The sequence below is a fragment of the Myotis davidii genome, unplaced genomic scaffold (genome assembly GCF_000327345.1).
Source record: "Myotis davidii unplaced genomic scaffold, ASM32734v1 scaffold964, whole genome shotgun sequence".
NCBI lineage: Eukaryota > Metazoa > Chordata > Mammalia > Chiroptera > Vespertilionidae > Myotis > Myotis davidii.
Genome location: NW_006298351.1, coordinates 2,242,118 through 2,263,179, shown reverse-complemented (window position 1 = coordinate 2,263,179; position 21,062 = coordinate 2,242,118). Strand labels below are relative to the sequence as shown.

The following is a 21,062-nucleotide window of genomic DNA, read 5'->3' as shown; positions in this document are numbered from 1 at the left end:
TGCCAGGAGGTTGCCACGAGTCCCCGAATGGCTGACTTTCATTACCAGGCTCACCCCTCCATCAGAGAGCTCCCTAATTATGTAAGCTCCTTGTGGGTGGGAGTGGAGGGTGAGGTGGGCAGGGAATCTGATTGATGAGAGAAGCAGTCAGGAACTCCCAGGAACACCTACAACATTCATCACCCCAGTTCTGGCGTGGCCTCAGGCTTGTGGTGTGACCTCTAACATCTTGCCTCTCTGGCCTCAGATTCCCCATCTACTGTGAGAGACTGGACAGGTGATCCCCAGGTACAGCCCTGCCAGGTAGGGTTGCTGCCCTCTGCTTGCTCTTAAACCTTGCATCACAGAATGCGGGGGCACAAAGATCCTGATGTCTTTATAGAAGGGGGAGATTGGCCCAGAAAAGGGGGTTTCTAAGGAGGGTGAGCAGGCTTCAGGCACAGGCCCTGGAGCTTAAGCAATTCTACATGGACTTTGACCCCCTTTTACTGCCGGGAGCTCTTGCCCCCATCAGCATGGAGAATAGTGCTGGTCTGTCTCCAAGGAGCCCACAGAGAAGGAACGGAGCCCCCATCCCCAAGCTCTACCTGGTCTCTTAGGACAGTTTCCAGCCACTGCCCCAAAGCTGAGGCCTCCGAGGACTCCGGGAGGGGTCTGAGACCGGCCTGGCTCGGAGATGCGACCGGAGCCTGCCTGCCCCGGCGGACCCACCTCGAAGCAGTAGTCCTGGCCCAGGATGCTGCTGTGCACCGGCTTGATGAGCACCTCCTCCTCCATGCTGAGGTCCAGCGCCTCCACCGCGCTGCTGGGGCTGAGCAGGGACTCGTGGGAGCGAGACTCCTTCACCCTGGGCATCAGATGGGACCTGGGGGTGGGCAGCAGGTGTGTCAGGCTGGGCCTGTCACTCCCCTCCCCTGCCTTGTCCCCTCTCCCCCAGGAAGCCTGCCCAGACCCCCCAGTGGGAGGCAGTCGCTCCTTGATCAACCCCCAAGTCCTTGTCCTCTAAAGGCAGACTTGGGAGAGGGGCCCGTCTGTGCAGGAGTCACAGAGACCCGGTATCGGTCCCTTTGCCCACTGCAGGACGCTGCGTGACTGGCTCAGCCTCTAAGGGAGCAAGTGGCTGAGGATGAACCAATCAGGAGCTGAGAGTCAGCACTGAGTGCAGGGCAGGGTCTGCCTGGCTCCCAAGCAGAATCTGAGACCCACCCCACCCCGTCCCCTCCGCCCTGGTCCCCATCCAAGACCAGAGCAGTCACCCATTTGTCCAGAATGTTACTGCCAACAGAGCCTTTCGCATACGCCACCCCACTCGAGGCAGGAGAGCCACAGGGACCTCTGCTGCACCCATTTTATAGATGAGGGCAGTGAGGCTCAAAATGCCAAAATCCAGACAGGTCCAGATGCCGGGGCTTGGGGGCCCAGGCCTGGGACAGTGGGCCCAACACAGATACAAAGAGCAGAGGTAGTGGATGCCACCTGGTGCCAACGTGGAGCCTGGACCTGGTCTGGCTGACAGATCTGGCCTCACTTCTCACCTGCTATGTGGCCCTGGACAAGTCATTACCCCTCCCTGAGCCCCGATTTCTCAGCACAGGCCGTGGAAAGAGCCTCAGACGGCACCTGCACCAGTGGAGTCTGCCTCGGAGCTGTGCAAGTCCCTCTTCAGAGCCACCGCGCACAGCAGTGCCGTGGGAGCTGCCTCCCACAGCTGGGCACAGGAAAAGCTGGAGAGCCTGCCAAGCCTGATAAGACCACCTCTGGCGTGGAAGCTGAGCAGGCCTTGCCCCTCTTCACGTGCACGGCCCAGACCCCCGGCATTGGCACAAAACCCTCCGTGGGCTTTGCTCACCCAGATCTCCCAATCCCTCTCCCTCTCAGCTCCTGGCCTCCAATCCATCAATGTCTCCCTGACCTCATGTCAGTGAGGCCTGGCAGGGTCACCACAAACTTCCCTGCCGGACATACACCTGTAACCTAATTCCATGACCAGCCGGAGTAAGGGAGGCTGAGGCTACTATGTGTGCAATCAGGAATCCAGAGAATAGCAGACGGGTCCTGCTCACAGGGACTCACAGGCTGGCAGAGGCCACCCTCCACCCCCAAACTCCACGTCACCATGGCAGCAGCCCACCCTGACATGGAGTCCTGTGCTGGGTGAGGCATGGGAATGAGAGCTGGAACTGGGACCCCAGCCCTTGGGGACCCCACAGCCCAACCCAAGAGGCAGTCAGCCTCCCTGCACCTGCTCCCCCAGGCCCAGCATGAAGCTGACACATGGCAGGGCACAGATCACTTGTGCCGTATTGATGTCCTCGGGCAGAGCTTCTGAGAGCTCCAAGGGAATGGACAGACCACAGGGAGGCTGTGAGACAGACTGAAATCAAGTTAGAAACACGCAAACCTCCACAAGGCCGTGAGGCCCAGCCCACCAGCATCCCAGCTGGGGTGCCTCTGCTCTTCCAGCGCCCTCTCTGGGAGGCAGTGGTTCACACACATGCGCTATGGCCGAACACGTCACCCCGCGCTAGGTGCCGACAGGCTGCTGCCTTTGACAAGCCCTCCACCTGCTCCCCCGTCACACTCCTGACCAATGCCTTGGGTGGGTCTGTTATGCCCAGGTCTGTTATAGAAGGGGGAGACTGGCCCAGAAAAGGGGATGCTCTCTACCATTTAGGGGGTTTCTAAGGAGGGTGAGCAGGCTTCAGGCACGGGCCCTGGAGCTTAAGCAATTCTACATGGACTTTTATCCCCTTTTACTGCCGGGACCTCTTGCCCCCACCAGCAGCCCCAGGGCTGCTCTTCCTCATGGGGCTTCATGGCCAGTGCAAGAGAAGACCTGCCTCAGATGCTGGGGAAGCCACCAGGCCAGGAACAGCAGGGACCCACAGGCCCTGGGCCTGCCATGCAGGGCTGGAAACCCAGCCTGCAGATCGGGATCGGGCTGCTTTCTGGCCCAGCACAGAAACCCTGCCGGGTAAAGACGCTGGGAACCAGGGCAGGTGGAGTAGGGACCCATGAGGTGCAAACAGAGGGGCTGGTGGGCTGCAGAGAGGGGAGGGAGGCACAATTCAGTGGACTGCGCCTGCCCAGGAGACCGAAGGACCCTGGTTTGACAGGCCAGGAACCCAGCAGGCCCAGACTTGACCTCAAAGTGGCCAGAGCCTGGGGCCTGGAGCTGCAATACCCACTTTTCCTTCCCCAACATCCTGTCCCACAAACATGCCCCAGCTGGCCCCAGCCTCAGGGGAAGGTTCCTGGGTGAACTCTCGTTCAGGCATCCTGGCTGCAGCTGGGCAGCCCTGATTCTCCCCATCTCCCCAGCGTTTCTAGGCCACAGCAGCACCCTCTGGCCAGACCCCTCTGCCCAACTGGCAACACTCCCATCTACCTGCAGTCCCCTCAAGGCCTACAGATAATCAAGTCGCCACACTTCCACCTGGTGTTGAACCCGCCCTGGAATGTCCCCTCTGCACTTGCTCTCACAACCCATCCTGGAAAGATGCTCCTCCTAGCCCAGGGGTGGGCAAACTTTTTGACTCGAGGGCCACAATGGGTTCTTAAACTGGACCGGAGGGCCGGAACAAAAGCATGGATGGAGTGTTTGTGTGAACTAATATAAATTCAAAGTAAACATCATTACATAAAAGGGTACGGTCTTTTTTTTTTTTTTTTTTTAGTTTTACTCATTTCAAACGGGCCGGATCTGGCCCGTGGGCCGTAGTTTGCCCACGGCTGTCCTAGCTGGTCCCTAACTTCCTCTGCTCTGGGATCCATGCCCATGTTCTCTCCTGAACCGTACTACCTCCCCCAACCTTCTCTGCCTCACAAAAACCTTTCTCCATTTTCAAAGCCCAGGCCAAAGCCACCACCACCACGCTGTCCCTAGTCCCTCCAGCGGACAAGCGCTCACACTCAGGCCATGTGGCTGAGCCCCACTCCACACCATGTCCCACCTGTCTCCTCACCTAATTAATTCTCCTGACAACCCATCAGGATCGAGGTTCCACGCCTCAGAAAGGCCAGGTGGCTCGCCCATGACTGCACGGTGGCAGGTGGCAAAGGCCGCGTGTGATGTGAACTGCATTCAGCAGAGTCCAAGACTAACTCCATCAACACAAGGTTCGTCTTCTCATCTCCCCACAGATGATGGGCAGAGAAAGGTCCATAGCCAGCTGACCTGCTCACTGGAACCCACTCCTTCCAGGTCTGGGAGAAAGAGCTAGAGAGACTGGCTGGGACAGGGCACCCCTCCCAGGAGCCCAGGAAACGTGGGCACACCACGGGCAGGGGCAGAGGCAGAGCTGCTGCTGGAGATACAGCCAGGTCCCAACAGCAGCTCATTGTGCGGCCAGGGAGCAGGAACAAGGAGACCTTGTCCCAGCTCCTGGGCCACAGCCTTATCTGATAGCTTTCCAGCCAACCCACGAGCTGTTTTTCAACCCCGTCCTTTTTTCTCTTAAAAGGTTAGTGACACAGAAGTTTAGCAAATTCCCCATTATTTCAAGGAGGGAGGAGACCCCAAAACAAAACCTGCAATTATCAACAAGTTCCTGACATGGCGAGGACTTCGCCAGCTCTGGGTGGGGTGAGCTGAAAGTGGGGTTGTATAGCCTGGAAAGTAAGAGCCTCAGAGCGGGCAGAGGGAGCTGCCCTGTATGCCCACAGGGAGTAGGGCTGGGACCAGGAGAGGTCAATTACAGCTCAGTCACAGCTGGCCCCACACGGGCCAGGCTGGTTCTAGGGGAGTCAGCACCCAGGCTCTGACGGTGTGCAGGTAGGAACTGGGAGACCCTTTCAGACATGCTGTGGAGATGCCTACACTGCTAGGGGGCTGTTAGGGTAACAGGCGGGCAGTCAGAACATGCAGGCAGGCAGTGGAAGCAGCCCCAGGAGTGAGCACGCACGCCCCCTTGCCCCCCGACACACACCTGTCGATGGGAACAGGCAGGAGGGCCTAGTGTCAAGGGTGCCCAGCTGTAATCTAGTCTCCATTCCTTATAAAACACACAACCTTGAGATTTTTAAATCATTCAACTCTCCAGGCCTCAGTTTCCCCATCCATAAGTGGGGAGAATGAATCTCTTCCTCAGAGGGCTGCTGTAAGGATCAGGTGAGAATGTGGGGGAGATGCGAGGGAGAGCAGGGGTAAATGCCGGTGACTCCATCAGTCACTTGTGGCAGGTCCAGCAGGAGCAGGGAACGGCTGTGAACAAGGAAGGATGCACCTGCTGTTATCGAGGTTGACAGCAGATGACGCTCTTGACATTTGGGGTGACAAGATAGGGACTCCCCAGGCCATTCTGTTTCCTTCCTCTGACCACTCAAATCCCTTACCTTCTCCATGCCTCCATTTCCCCCATCTACAAAATGGGACAAACTCCCTCTACCCAAATGCAGGGATGTCTCAAAAAAAAAAAAGAGCCCTTAATTTCCTGCGTGGGCCCTTGCCACTGCCACTGCCATAGCCAGGCCTGGAAGGGGCAGAATCCTGGATAAAGCTGGTCTCCAGAGAGGAGGTGCCCACTTAAGGGCTGGCAGGACCTGCGGACTGTGGAGTCAGGTCACAGCATGCCAACCATGCCTCTGCCTGTCACAGCCGGGCAGGTCCAGGAGGCCGTGCTGAGAATCTGCCCACGGGTCCTGGCACACAGGCAGAGAAAGGGCGCCGACCTCCTGGGAATCCAGTGAATCTAGTGGCAGGACAGTGCCCCACCCAGAACGCCCAGCAGAGCCAACTCCCCCCAGGCTCAGCCTCGCCCTCCAGGCCTGGGAACCAGCTGCTCAGCGGCCACAGCCAGCACTCAACTCCTGGCCCAGCTGGGGTCCCAGGGGAAGGGAGAAGAATGCAGCCGCCCTGCGGCTCCCGGGGCCCCGGGGAGACAGAGCCTGTCCTTAAAAGGCAGGGAGGTTACCCGTCCTGCCTGGGAAGGCTCCCTGAGATGACAGGGCCTGGCCTGGAGGCACGGACTCTCTTGGACCAGGGTTCCCTGAGTCCAACGCGAGGGGGCAGGTCCTAGCAGTCACTAGAACCAGCATGACCCTGTCCCCATACCCACACGAGCCCTGGGCTGGGAGGGGCCTGGTCTACTGCCTGGGAGCCTGTGCTTCTCCTGTCACCACACGGCTGAGCTGGCAAAGGAGGCTCCACATCCTGGCCACCAGACAGGAGTACCGGCAATGCATCACGTGCTGTGGCTACAGCAGCCTGCACTGAGCAGCCACTTACTAAGCACCTACTATGTGTTCACCTGTGCAACACATCAATGCATAGCCTTCTTCAACAAAAGGCAGCGTTGCCCCAGCGGAAAGGAGAGCAGGAACTCAAATGGGCTGAGGAGCCCTGGTTCATGGGGCAACCCTCCCCACACCCCCAGATCATTTAAAGGACTCGATGACGGAAGCTTCAGGACGCCAGGCTTAGAGAAAGGAGTGGCTTGGCTGGGTCACAGGGTCCACAAGTGGAAGCTGGGACCCTAACGGCCAGAGCACCCTCTGTGGGCTGTCCTGGAACCGACTTCACATGGGGGCAGGCCTGGGGGCCGGCATCCAGTCGGCCCAGTGCCCCAGCAGGCTCCTGTCCTCGTACACCCTGAATCTGCTGGTGACCTTGGGCGCACCCTTTCTCCCTTGGATCCACAGATGCTGCAATGCCCTGACAGGTTTCCTCCTCTCTCTAGGCTGCTATTTCCTCACCTGAGCTACTTCAGAAAGCACCCCAACCCCACCTCCCAATGCCAACTCCCTATAAACATAAGACCCTTCACTAACTGCCATATCTCTTCTTCCCACCGACACTGCCTCCGCCACCCTAATATCCACCGCCACTGCCTGCCGGTGACCTGGGCCACAAGGCTTGAGGAGAGACCAGGGACGCGGGGAGAGGCACACACACCCCATCCCCATCCCCATCCCCATCCCCATCCTTGCCAGTATAACTCAACAGCCTAATGGAGTTTTCAAAACCATCCCAGGACACATTTACCCCTCCCCCCCCCCACACACACACCTTCTTTCTTTTCTTTTTTTTTGGGGGGGTGGGGGATGGGAGGGAGGTGGCAAAGGGCACGCAGAGAAAGAAGAAACAAAAAAACTTTCCATCTAATCCCTCACGTCCTCCTGCAACCTGAATAATTTTGGGTTTTTAATCAATAGCTGCCAGACTTGTCAAATTACTTTGGGGACCTCACAGCAGTTTTTAAACATTCATAAACCTCCATGGAACTGCGAAGTGCCCTGAATTTTAAGAGAAGAGAATCTGAGGAGCACTCATTGGATAGGATGGGATCTGGGCAAATTGAAAGTTAGCTGAGGGCCTCGCGCCCCTCCTCTTCTGAGTAGGGACAGCTCTCTATCCCCTTCTTGGTCCCCAGGAGAAATTACCAAGCCTGGCCCCAGCCGGCGTGGCTCAGTGGATAGAGCGTTGGCCTGCGAACTGGAGGTTTGCAGGTTCGATTCTGGTCAAGGGCATATGCCTGGGCTGTGGGCTCGATCCCCAGAAGGGGGCGTGTAGGAGGCAGCCGATCAATGATTCTCTTTCATCACTGATGTTTCTATCGCTCTCCCTCTCCCTTCCTCTCTGAAATCAATAAAAATATATTTAAAAAAAAGAAATTACCAAGCCTGGCCCAGCCACTCAGAAAGATTAGAGAGGGTGACACCCCCAAACCGTAAGCCACCCCTAGTCATCCAGAGTAAAGAGCCCCTCCCTCTCCCAGACCCAGGAGCACAGCATCCAAGACTGAGTCCCCAGCCTCATCTGACACAGCCTGGACACTGCCAACCTCAGAGCAGCCCACTGCATGCGGCCGGGCTGCCCGTCCAGCTCCTCCACGTGCACAGCAGGCTCTCGAGAATGGTTCAAGGCCTGGCCAAGGCGTTCCCTCCCTGCCAGCTCAGTCTCCTACTCACACATGTAAACACACCCCTCGGTCCCCACAGATCACTGTGGGACTGGTTCCCCCACCCCCACCAGAAACCATGAACACCTCCAACAGCTGCCTCGGGCTCGGCTCGGGGGACTCATGACCAAGTAGGAATGGATGATGAAATAAATAAACGAACGAGCTGAAAACCAGGGACTTCCGCTCCTTCAAGATGCCACGTCCCCTCTGGCTTATCAACTCCCTCCCATTTCTCCACCTCCAGGAAGCCCTCCCAGGTTCAGACTGTACCCCCATGGAATGTGAGGGCGGGGCAGGAGCAGCATCTCCCCCCTCACCTCCTCCACCCAATGCCCGGGCATCATGCCATGTGGTCTCCTGGTGCTGTGTGGGCCATTCATGCTAGTGACAGTATGACCTTGGGAGTCCTTCCCCCATCCCTGGGCACCAGGCTTTCTGTCAACCAAGGACCAGGCCCTTGTCAACACAGCCCAGCTCCTGGCACCACACTGGCTGATGACTGGTCGAATGTGGTAAGGCCTCCTTCCTCAGAAACAAACACATAAACATAATGCTCTGTGACTCTGTTAACCTGCACGCCTCAGCTATCCCCTCTGTAGAATGGGGAAACAGTACCATCGGAGCCCCAGAGGGAGCCTGTGTGCAGCCTGGCCCTGCCTCTCTTGGGCATCCGGCCCTGTGTCGCCTTTCTGGTTCCTCCTGGCTTTCCCTGGGCCCCCTGACATTTCCAAGACGCCTCTCACTCTGCCCAGCAGGCAGAGCACTCCTGGCCCTCCCTGCATGTGGACTGTCCAAAAGCCTCTGCCGACTGACCCCGAGACCCTCAGCCGCGGCACCAACCCACCGCCTCCCAGAGCAGCTGGAGGAGACTGACATTTCAAGTAGGCGCCTCAAGTCCCCTTGAAGAAGAGAGACACAGCTCGGAATAAACGCTGGCACCCTCCGCTCCAGCCTCAGTGCTCACCTGCAGCCCAGCTGTGTCCATCCCAGCCACCACTAGGGACAGAGGGGCTTCGTGGCAGCAGGGAGACAAGAGGCAAAGGCAGGGAGGGGGAGGGGTGCTGGCTCGAAGGAGCGTAGACCTCCACAGGGCCTCTCCTGCTCCTCAACTTCTGTATCTAACAAATGGGACCTCCCTTACCTCCTGCCAGGATTTGTTCTGAGGTTCATTATGCTGATGCCCCCTCCTCCCGGGCTAGTGAGTCCAGCACCCCAGTATAGTTACTGAGCACCTTCAGTACGCCAGCACTGAGCCGGGGGAGCCTCAGAACTGTTTCCCACTGTCACATTCGACAGGACAGGAGGAGAAGGTGGTGCCAGCAGGCCACAGGCTCCCAGGCCACCAGCAAGGGCAGACACTCAGAGAAATGATGTCAAAGAAAACTGGGGTGTGGCTAAGCCCGCTGTGGCTCTCTAGTACCTGCCTCACCCAACACCCCCCGCCCCCGCACTTGACCACACACCTGGGAAGTGCACAGGCAGGCACCGGCTCCACACTGAACACATCCCACTTCGCTGACCCTCAAGTAGCCTGGCTGCCCAACTACAGTTAAGAAAACGGAGGCTCCGAGACCTTGGGGCTGGCCAAGGCCCAGATAGTGCATCAGACTCCGAGAGCCCACCGCCGCTTCCCACCCCACAGGGGCTGACTCTAGGCCAAGGGTAGGCAAACTTTTGACTCAAGGGCCACAATGGGTTCTTAAACTGGACCGGAGGGCTCCGGCCCGCGGGCCGTAGTTTGCCCACCCCTGCTCTAGGCTAAGCTGGCTCTGTCATTTGCCACCTGGCCCATGGACTCCAACCCATCACACCACACACTTTAAATGCAGCTTCCCAGGTACCTCCCGGCCCAGCCACAGCAGCCCTGCTCAGCCCCATCTGGCTCCAGGCGTGGCCCCAAGACCACCACCTCCGCTTGCTGCCCCAGCAGAAATGACAAGTCCCTCCACGGTTTGCCCTTTGGCCCCCACCTCCACATACACAAAGAAGTGGAGGCTCAAATGGGTCCTGCAACTCGCCCTCGGTCAAGTTCCGGACCAGGGCTGGAGGCCTGGCGTCCGGGCTCCCACTCCACGCCCTCTGAACTGCCTGACACTGCCTCAGGCTTTCACCAGCCGACAGAAACCCTGGGATCAACCGAACCAACTTTCCGGTAACATACAGGAACTCTGGTCACCAGAACGCTCACCTCCTGTGCGACCCTGGGCAAGTCGTTTCCCCGGTCGGGAAAAAGGTGGGGAGGACATCAAGCTGGTAGGAGTCTGACCCACTGCCAGCCCGGCAGTGGCAGTGAAAGCGGCTAAGGACCAACGGATACTTGTGACAAACCAGGCAGCTCAGTTATTCCTCCTGACCCATCGCAGGAAAGTTTGTAACAGTTTCTGGCTTCAGAGATGAGGACTGCCCCGGCAAAGAGGCTGCATCACAGGGACCGAGCTCCTTCCTGACAACTGTTTCAAATATTTAAGCTGGAGCAAAACACACTCCAGGCCCAGACACAGCCTGCCTGGTCTTCCACCAACCCACCCCGCAGGGGACAGACACCGGCAGGGAGGAGGGGAAAGGAGAGACCCACTGGGGGCTAGGAAGGAGATGACATGGCCCCCAAACCCTGAACAGCCCCACCCAGCCTGGCCCAGGGTTGGGCCACTCAGAGCAAAGGCCAAGTTCCTCAGCTCAGAAAACTTCTCATCGGCTCCAGGCGCTTCCCGGTTCTCAACGGGGCCGCCACACAGGCCACCGGGCCTTGCTCACAGAAAGAAACAACACACTGATTTCCTCTCGTTAAAGACTAAAAACAGCCGCGGCACTTTTGTTTCTTGCTCTTTGGCGGGGCTGTCCTAATTACTTCCATATTCAGGCTGGCTGTCCATGTCTGCAGAGGGACGGACACACCATCCCCGGGGAATTCCTGAGCCGCTCCCCACCCACCAGGCTGGCACCTGGGCAGTCCCTCTCTAACAGGTAGCGCCCACCCATCTCACAGAGGTGGCCCTGGGCCCAGGAGGCTGGCTGGTGGCCCCAGGGCCGGCAGCGTCCCTCCTTCCTCCTTCCCGGCCTCCCTCATTCCAACCTCTTTCAGGCCACTCACCATCTCTCAGCGTGGCCACGGAGCTCGCCAAGCCCAGGACACCAGAGGGCTGGGCCAGCCAGCCCGCCGCCCGCCGTTCCCCACCGGGCCCAGCCAGTCCAACCCAGCTCTGGTCCTGGACATGCCACTCCAGCCCTGTCCTCTGGGACTAATCATGGATAGTTAAACAAAGGCTAAGTTCCAACTCTCCGTAATGTGCTTTTAAAGGAACAGTGTCCCGCTTGGCCCAACCAGGGTCTTAAAGGCACAGATCCCTTTTTCTTTACAGAAAACAGGACATCAAACAACAACAAAAACCAAAGAGTCACGATCAGATTGAAGGTCTTGGGCTTCTAAGGAAGACTTTAGATAAAATGCACAATAGTAAAAAAAATCCAAATTTCACCCAAGGGCTCCAAAGAACCCCAAAACAACGGGGCTACATCTTGAAGAATAAGCGTAGAAATGGCAGCCGTTTTTAAGCACTCGCTCCGCACCTGGCACGGGCTCACTATTCCTCACAACCACCCACAAGACAGGCAATAGCCGGCCCCATCTCAGAGGAGGAACGGCCATGGGCAGAGGTTCCCAACCTGCCCAGGACTTCATACAGCATGCGGAAAGCTGGGACCCGGCCACGAGAGGTCAACCAAAGCCAGGATGCGTTCCCCCACTTGCTCCCTCCCACTCCCGGAGGCCCAGCTCTTCCTGGCCCAATAGTACCTTTCCTTCATGGGCAAAAGGAAGGGGTGAGGATGAGGGCTCACTGTCTCAAGGTGCCCTAACATGGGGCTTTCATCTGGGCCTCAAAACCCTGTGAGGTTGGTTCCAGTCTTTCCCCTTCTCACATACAGATGAGAACACTATATCATGACATCTGGCAGGACATGAAGAAGACAGGCAGACCTGCAGCGGTGGGCACTTCACACCCAGGCCCAGCCCCCTCCTGGACAGGCTGCATGGCCAGAGGTGGCAGCAGGTGAGGGGAGCCCGGGGCTCAGCAGGCTCTCCTGGGGCCCCAAGGCTCCAGAGGGTGGGCAGGGTCTGCCCAACTGCTAGATAGAAGGGGGCCAGGGGAGGAAAGGAAGAGACTTGACTGCCTGGGCCTCAGTACCTGTTCTAACAAGCCCTCTGAAAAAGACGGGCCATTTCCTGGCACCTGGGGTAGCTAGGCAGGCAGTAGGCGCTGTTTCTCAGACGCCATCCTCTATCTGAAAGGCCAGGGCCAGGCGGAGTCCTCAGGCCTAAAGCTGAGGGGCAGCCAGTCAAGGATTTACCACCCTCCTGTTTCCATGGAACCCCCAGTCACATACACTTGAGGCTACAGCCTGGCGGTTAAAAACATGGGCTCTGAAGCCGGAATGGCCAGTTCAAACCTGGGCTGTGCCACATACAACTTGGACTCTTGGACAAGGCCAGTCACCTCTCCAGGCCTCTGTTTCCCCTCCGTCAGATGGACAACAGTAATGGTATTAACCTCACGGGGGGAGGGGGGGTGCTGTGAGGAGTCACTGATTGCAGACAAAGCGTGGCTCAGAGCGAGCACTGAAGAGAGACCAGCCCAGGCGATCCCGGGAGGCACACAGCTGGACACCAGTCCTGGGTAGTAACCTGGGCAATTCACTTTTCTCTGGGCAGTAGTTTCTTTCTGTAAAAAGGAGGGAGTCCAATTGGGACCCTCATGACTACCAGGCAAGACCACCCTCCCAGAACCTCTCAAATGCCCACCCTCTCCCAGGAGGCCAGAAAGACAGGAAGGCTGGGCTGTGGCCCAAATACTTTGAAACCTGAAAACAGCCTGCCTCTGCCCCACCCCCAGGCCAATTGGGATTTGCTGGGCAGGGGGAGGGAAGAAAGGGCACGAAGCAGCCAAGCAGCTCTGACACTGACTGTCATCAGGAGGCAGCATAAGAGTGTGTCACCTCTCCAGGTGGAGCCCAGCCCGACCTTGGCCTTCTCTGCCCGTCCCCTCACTCCCCAGGTGTCCCCGGGGTTTGTGGTGTAGCTGAGCTGGCTGTCCTGTGGGAAGCTATGCAACAGTCAGACAAGCCACCTCACACCTACCACACAAACAGCCTCCCTCAGCCCCAAGCGCCCCAAGGCTGGGCCAGGCTGGAGGCCTGTCTCCTTCTACCTTCCCGGAGCCTAAAGCAACCAGCATGTGTGCGGAGGGCGGGCAGGGCGGGTGTGGAGCACCAGAGGAAACAAGGTAGGAGGCGGGAGCAATACCCTGCAGCCCTGGCAGACCATGTGGCCATTATCCCTGGGGCAGCAGGGCCCCGGGTGACTTAGGCGCCACCATGACCTCCTCACCCACAGGGTTATTAATCAGTCAGCAAGGGGTGGCCTGACCTGGCGTCCCTCCTCCCGCACAGGCCACTGTGCTCCTTCCCAGGCACCCGCATCACCTTTCCCCCAGGTGTAGTTTCTCAGCATCTGATTTGGGACACTCCTCCAGGAAGATACTTTCCTTTGGTGATTTCACCACTCCTTAGCTTTAAGTATGTCCAGTGTGCTCAGGACTCCTATGTTTCTATCTCCAGCCCTCCCCTCCCCTGAGCTCCAGGCTCACAGATCTAAATGCTGGCTGACATCTCCTGGACTCCTGCAAGTCCAAAGTGGGCCTCCATCTCGGTGGTTAAAGTGTAGTCTCAAACGCCACAAACCCGACCTCTCCTTGGCCCCATCAGCAAATCGGACTGCTACCTCCTCTGAAATCCCACACTCATCCACTCCATGGAACCTGCTCAGGCAGCCTCACTCCACCCCCCAACTCCCTACTAGGGTAGAACTGGGACCCTTTAGGAATGCAAATCATTATTTAACCCCAGGGCTAGAAACCCATCACTTAGTCCAATCAGCACTCAGAATACATCCAAAGTCCTCCCCAGGTGGAAGACGTTGGCCAGGTGGATTACCTGCCCTCAGCCCTCATCCAGCAACCCCCACCCCGCACCTGCAGGCAGCCTGGGCTTGTCTGCCTCCGGGACTTTGTACTGCGGCTCCTCTGTTTTCCCTCTCTTCCAAAGGCTGGCTGGCTTAGGGAATCTTTTGGAACTCAGCCCTCCCCCTACTGCCCCATTCCAATAGCTCTTGACACATCCCCATTACTCCCCACCGAACCCCCTAGCATGCTTCCTTCATTGCACCGTGCTCATTCAGCCAGCAAATATTTAAATGCAAACTATGTCCCAGGCACTCTTTTGAGCACTGGGAATCCAGGTGCTGAACTAAGCAGACAGAAATCCCTGACTTATATTTCAGTTAGGGAACTTCACCCAACCTGGAATTCCTTTCCAGAGCTTGGGATGCCCCAGGGCCACGTCTGTGTGTTTTCCACATCCTAAGGCACAGGGGGGTGGGGTTTGGCATGCTGTACGAGCTCGGTAAGTATTTAAAATAATGACTGTGCGAAAAAACAGCATGGCCGAAAGAAACCAAGCCTAGAAAGACACAAGAGTCCAGTCTTCATAGCCTCCTAGGGAGATGACTCTCGCTCCCTGGGGAGTGGGGGTGAGGGGGATGTCCCAGGTGAGCGAGAGGCTTCTGCCGCCCCCCAGCCCCTATGGGAGACAGACTAGATGCACAGTGGCAGCTTCGGTCCACTGACTGGAGAACAAAGGGATGACCGCAGGCCTGCGCAGCCAGGAAAGGCTCCCTGAAGAGGTGACATCTGAGCAAGGCCCCGTCACCCCCCAGAGCCCCCAAATCTAGGGAGAGGGAGAAAAACAAAACTGTGGTTTAGGACTCTGATGTCCTTTTCTCTAGTAGGAAAAAAAGAAAAACCCGTGCTCCCAAAACCCCTTTACTTTTCATTAGTGTCTGGATCAATACAAGTTTTCGGAGTCAAGCTCCTCGCCTGCAATACTAACCACCAGAGAGACAGGCTAGGATTATTAAATCTGGGTCCAAGAGCCCCAGGGGCATGCCCCTTCTCCTCACCTGCGCTGGCAGCCTCCCGCTAAAGAACCGTCAAGGGTCCTCATTGGGAACACAGCCTGAGGTCAAAGCCCCCTCCTGACAGCCTGCCTCGCCAACCCCACCAGTTCCCTGGGCCTAGATCACCTTCCAGATGCCCCACTGCCTCCCCTCCCCAAGACCTGATGCTCCCAGAGGGCAGGGCCTGATTCCCAGAAGGAGGAGAAGCCAGCCTAGCAACCCCGGGCACCCACCTTTGCACTTCCTCTCAAGCCCCTGAAGGGTCCTGGCTGGCTGTTGACCACCTTCACTCCTCAATGAGGCCCTGGCTCCAGGACAGGGCTCCCAGGAGAAACAACCCCACAGCCTCCAGTTTCCCTCCACCCGCATCATAGGTCCACGGGGGAAGGAAGCTTCCTGTGCCCCTGCCCTGGCAAAGCCACCCACAGACCTTGGCGGTGAGAACCCTGGCCTCTCCGCAGACCCAGGTCTGGGTACCAGGTGCCCGGGAGTCAGATCCAGCTTTTGAGAATGGGCAGGCCTCCACAGCGCAGATCCTCTGGCCCGGTCCAGGATCTTGCTGAGGTTGTCACCAAGGAGTCCAATACCACAGAGGCTCATCCCCAAGGATGGTTGGCATTCAGGTGCCACTTCTGGCTGGATCAGGAGACCTCTCAGCCCAGACCAGCATCTAAGAGGCGTGCGTGCCCAGGCAGGCTTCCCCCTTCCTGCAAAGTACACGTTGAATCTGTCTTCCAAGTTGAAATTTCACAAACGTCTTAAAAAAAATACAGCGGTGACAACATCAAGAGATTTCCGGTCCTTCAGAGAACAGTGGAAAATTACAGCCTTCCATACAGGTAACCAGTAGGCACCACCTCCAGGTCCAAGAAGTTTAGAAAGACGCCTGGAAACCGCCACTTCCGGCCTCAGGAAAGGGTCCTTCCCAGGGCACCTGAGCAGGGAGCTCTGGGCCTGGCTGAGACTCACAGCCAGGAGCGGTCCCTCCCAGGCTCCTCCCCTAAAGCGCTGGCTCCACCTAGGGTCATCAACGGCCGGGAGCCCCGCCTCTGGGTCTTTGCACTGGACATTCCCTCCCCTGGCCCTGGCTCTAGGCAAGGCTGGTTTTGCCTCATTCTTGTCTCAGATCAAGTGTCCTCTCCTAGGACAGGCCGTTCCTGAGCACTCCCGCTAAAGGAGCACCCCCCCGTCCCCCCACCATCAAGTTATCACCTGGCTTCATATTCTTCATAGCACTGACCTGGAATCACCTTGTTTGCCCCCTCTCTCCCACCATGAGAATCTCAGGTCCGCAGGAACAAACCTGCTCACCTGGTAAACCTGGCACACCGTAGGCCGATGCTGGTACAAGGTAGGCACTGACAGATGTGTTGAATGAACCTTTCTGGGATGGGCCAGCTAAAGCTGTATAGGTGGGAGTGGGGGTAACCAAAAGACTGGGAGGAATGCCAGAGCCACCTCCCTGGGCACTGCACACTGAGCCTTCCAGACTTCCGCACCCGCCACCCCCCCCTCCCCCACACACACACGCTCTCCAGCCCGCCCCACCACCCGCCACCCGCCACCACCCGGCCAGGCAGCTCGCCCACCTGCAGCCACAGGCCCTTCCCTTCCCGGACCAGGCAGCTGGGTACATTCCGAAGCCAGCTGCCCACAGCTGCAAACACTTTCTTCTCTGATCACAGGGAAGTACAGCCCCACCCCCAGCTCAATGCAATGGAGTGGAGGGGGGGGAGACTGCTCCCCCCGCCCCCACCCTTCCGCCCCCGCCCTTTCATTCAAACATTTAAAAAATTCAAACAAAGACGGAGGTGCAGACAAGACCAGCGATTTGCCTACCAAGGTCACCCGACTGGAGGGCCCGGGGAAGCTGGGCTCCCGACTCCCGCCCTCCCGCCTGACTAAGGGAGTCAACAACAGAGGCACCCAGCTGGGAGGAACTGAGTTCCCAGCAGCAGTCCAGGGTTCAAGTTTCCTCTGGGCCTGGTCCCCTGGGCTGAGCCAGAGCAGAGGGGGAGGGTTAATCTCGGGAGGGACGGAGTACACAGGCAGGTGAGCTGGGAGAGCTGCCCAGGTTTGTGTATGCCACAAAGGCGGTCCCATCGCTGGCCTGCTCCTTCATCCTGGGGTCACGTGCACCTGATCCTCAGTGAAACACAGTCCCTAGGGAAGGGCAAGTCCAGGTAACCCAACATTTTTGCCTGGGGTCACCCGCTTTTCTGTCCACTAGAGAAGCCAAAGCAATGCCTTGAACCTCTACCACAGGCAGGGGCCACTCTGGGTCCCTGACAGCCACCACCCAGTGGGACCAATTCAACTGAGGCCCCCCACCCAGTGGTTTCCACTGAAGGGGCTGCTGCACAACTCCTTGGTGCAGTGGGATAAGGGATTCTAATCCCTCCATGTAAATATGGGTAGAGAGGGGCCCTGGGGGGTCAGAGCCCTGCTGGGGTCCTGCCTACTCCACAGCTTCTGTATCCAGAGGCATCACAAGCCCCAGTTTAAGCCCCCTGCTCCAGTCCCTCAGCAAACAACTGAACCCCTACTAAGTGCCAGACCAACAGGCACCTACTTGGTGCAGGACTCTGGCTGGGGCACTTGCAGGGCCGGTGAACAGGTCTGACTATGGTCCAAAGCAACCCCCAACCTGGGAAGTCAAACTCATTCCGCCCCCTGTTGTGCCCTGTTCTGGGCACAGGCGATTCTGACCACAGGTGATCCAACAATACCCAAGTCCTCCCCACCCCTCCCCCATTCCAGGGGGCTCTAAGCCATGCAGTGCACTTAGTGGTTCTCTTTCCTCTGAGGTGGCGTTTCCCCCTCACAGTTTTCATCCGGGCCTATCCAATGTCTTAATAAAATTTCAGGAGAAGCTCCTCTGGCTCCCAGAGCAGCCAAGGCAATGGCACAGGAGGGAGCAGAGCACCTCTGAGCACCTCCTCCCACTGGAGTTCAATTGTGGCAACGAAGAGGCAAGGCTGATGCTGTGACCACTTTATAGACAAAGAAGTCAATAAAGAGTTCAGTCACTTGCACAAGTTGATGCAGCTTCATCTGAAAGAAGTGCCTCACCGCAGACAACCATTTGTACCTATTACTTGTCCCCTCTTACCGCCCTCCCAAGTCTAATTCCTCCTGGAAGCCTTCCCAGATTTCCTCTGCTGGTTGGTCCATACAGTTCTAATATCTGTAACAAAATGGGCTCCTATGACAGGGTCTCTCACTCTGCACGACAGCTGTCACAGGAGCGGGGGCGGTGTCACAAGCTAAAAAGAAATAAGCCTGGCCCTGATCGGTTTGGCTCAGTGGATAGAGCGTCGGCCTGCGGACTGAAGGGTCCCAGGTTCGATTCCGGTCAAGGGCATGTACCTTGGTTGCGGGCACATCCCCAGTGGGAGGTGTGCAGGAGGCAGCTGATGGATGTTTCCCTCTCATCAATGTTTCAAACTCTCTATCCCTCTCCCTTCCTCTCTGTACCAAATCAATAAAATATATTTAAAAAAAGAAAAAGAAATAAGCCTGTATCTGGGGGTCAAAAGATGTACATCCTAACTTAGGCTCTCACACTTACTGGCTATTTGGCCATGAATAAGTTGCTTCCTCCATCCCCTTCTTAGCCTCAGCTCAGAGGACTGCATAACCTCCTGCAAGCTCCTCCCACAGTCATCTCGAACACTATGCAGAAGCAGAGTGGTACCTGACCATCCTTGACCATGTGTAGCTGGGGAATTTCAGGGGCTGCCCGATCCAGTCCCTCCTGGTTCCAGCACCTCCAGTGAGCCAGCCTCCGTTTACTCACCCACTCCTCACCCACACTCCTCTCTCACACTCCCACACACTCCTCACTCACACTCCTCACTCACACACCCACCCTCCTCACTCGCACCCCCCCACACACACACACACACACACTCCTCACCTTTACACCCATTCCATCCAGCCACCAGGGCCTCCTTTTCTATTTTCCCCATGCATGCCCTGTCCTTTCTCAGGCTACACCTCCTATTTCTAATTCTCATTCACCTTCCAAGATCCAGCTCAACTGCCCCCAACTAAGGGGGGTCCTTTCTCAAGGTCTCCAGGAACAGGAGTGTGCAAACTCTCTCCCTCTTCCTGAATCCCTGGCCTGCCTCCCCCTCTCCTGGGTGCTGCTGGGGGTCTATTCATCTCTGTTTCTTCAGGTCCTGGGACTCAGTAATTGTGTGATGGACATATACACCCTGCAGGCCACTCTTCTCCCCAAAGCGCAGAGCCCAGATGTCGCATCATTTCAGATCTGAGGGTGTCTCACCAACAGGGCGAGGCTCTCTGGACCCCTCCTCCCTCAGAAAGCTTTGCATTTCCTGGGGTGCAAGAGAGCCAGCCCCAAGACTGCCAAGGAACACTTCTAGGCAGGGCCAGGCATCCGCCTGGAGAGAGAGAGGCTCATGTCTGGGAGGGACCTTTCCTGTGACCACGGCTCTCCTGTCTAGAGGCTGTGGGAGGACAGGCCCTCTCTGGGGGGGCCTGAGAACTGCCTGAGCAGGTGGAGGAGGCATCAGCGGGACAGAAGCAGACACAGGACCAGACAGGGACGCCCTGCAGACGACGGTCAGCCCCAGAGCCTGGCTGTTCGTGGACAAGGGCTTCTGAAGAGACCATGGCTCTCCTCAGCGGAGGATGAGAAGCAAATGTGATGGTAGATTGAGGGCCAACTCTGGGTAACAGTTTCAAAGCAGCTGAGCCATTAATTTATATGAGCACATCTATGCTTGTGTGGTTTCATCACCACCACCAAACAACAAATGTGTCCTGGCACCGGCCATGTGTAAGGCTCAGTGCTAAGTATTTTACATGCATTATCTTGATTAACCCTCCAAAGAGCTGTAAAAACTGTTGGTGTCCACAGCTACATTGTACTAAAATGAGGCGGAAGCACAGGAAGGTTGGACAGCTGCCCAAGGTCACACAGCTGGTTACTGTCGGGAGCTGGCATTCAGGCCCCTCAGTCTGGCCCCAGCCTGTCTTTCTGGTCTGAACGGCCAGTGCCCCGTTCTCTGTCCTTGCCCGCTCCGCCTGTGTTCTCCGCTCACCTTGTTTTACAATGTCTGGGGGTTCATGTATATTGTCAGCCTGCAGCCTCCCAACTATCCCCTCCCTCCTCTTCACCTGCTCAGATATCCCCCCAGCTCACATCCCCGCCTCCCATCAGGCCAGCCAGTTTGTACCACCCTATCTGCCCAACCGGTGTCTTGTGGAAATGACTTCAGGCAGAGAATCCTGGAACCTCCCCTTGACAGAGATGTTGACACATATTCACTCAAAATACGTAATGATTCCATTCAGGGGAGTAAATTCCCACCCATGCGAAGGCTCCTCGGAAAAACGCAGAGTAAATTTACTCAAACACACGGTGAGACACGGTCAGCATTTCTCTTTTCTGGTTGTCCCGGTGCCATGTGCTGGGTGACACTCAGCACGGTGGTCCAGGGACTGAACGCTGTGAATGCTGTCAGGGGGCAAGAGGAGATGGCTCCAGTTGATGGGCCTGTGACTGCTAGCCCCTACGGTACAGTATGCTGGGGTCAGTGTGTGTGTGTGTGTGTGTGTGTGTGTGTGTGTGTGTGTCCCTCATCCCTAAGCACTGTCCCCAGGCTCCAGTTTTACTCACTGTGTTCCCACCAGAGCCTAGCTTCTGTGTCTCTGACTAGTTACCTGCTGCCCAGAACCCAAGTCTTTTTAAAAAAATATATATTTTATTGATTTTTTACAGAGAGGAAGGGAGAGAGATAGAAACATTGATGAGAAACATCGATCAGCTGCCTCCTGCACACCTCCTACTGGGGATGTGCCCGTAACCAAGGTACATGCCCTCGACCGGAATCGAACCTGGGACCTTTCAGTCTGCAGGCCGACACTCTATCCACTGAGCCAAACCGGTTAGGGCCAGGACCCAAGTCTTATCCCCACCCCACTCTGCCCTCAGAGCCATCACCAGCACCCCATGTCAAAACCAGGCCCAAGGCCCGAGTTCACACACGCCTCCTAAAAGGTCAAGGAATTCAAACCTCCCTGCACTGTCCCCTTACTCACCCCAAACCCTTGGGGCCAGTGACAACACTGTGAGGTGGGGGTGGGGAATCTTGCCCCACCTCCAGGTTCCAGCACTGCTA

General features: G+C 57.2%; 1 protein-coding gene across 5 annotated transcripts in view; it reads right to left on the bottom strand.

The window, feature by feature from the left end:
- The window catches only part of DAB2IP (DAB2 interacting protein), a 40,616-nt gene extending 24,751 nt beyond the window's left edge, over positions 1-15,865 (bottom strand). For 3 of the 5 annotated variants that reach the window (XM_006774001.2, XM_006774004.2, XM_006774002.2), the window contains exons 1-2: positions 15,341-15,863; positions 712-865 (exon numbers count right to left, since the gene is read on the bottom strand). In XM_006774001.2, coding sequence (XP_006774064.1) covers positions 712-865; positions 15,341-15,510 — 324 coding nt within the window. In that variant the 5' untranslated portion in view covers positions 15,511-15,863. Of the gene's footprint in view, positions 1-711; positions 866-10,992; positions 11,138-15,340 lie in introns of those variants that run through there. The other 2 variants (XM_006774003.2, XM_006774005.2) reach the window with 2 other exon arrangements.
- Between the last annotated feature and the right edge of the window lie 5,197 nt (positions 15,866-21,062).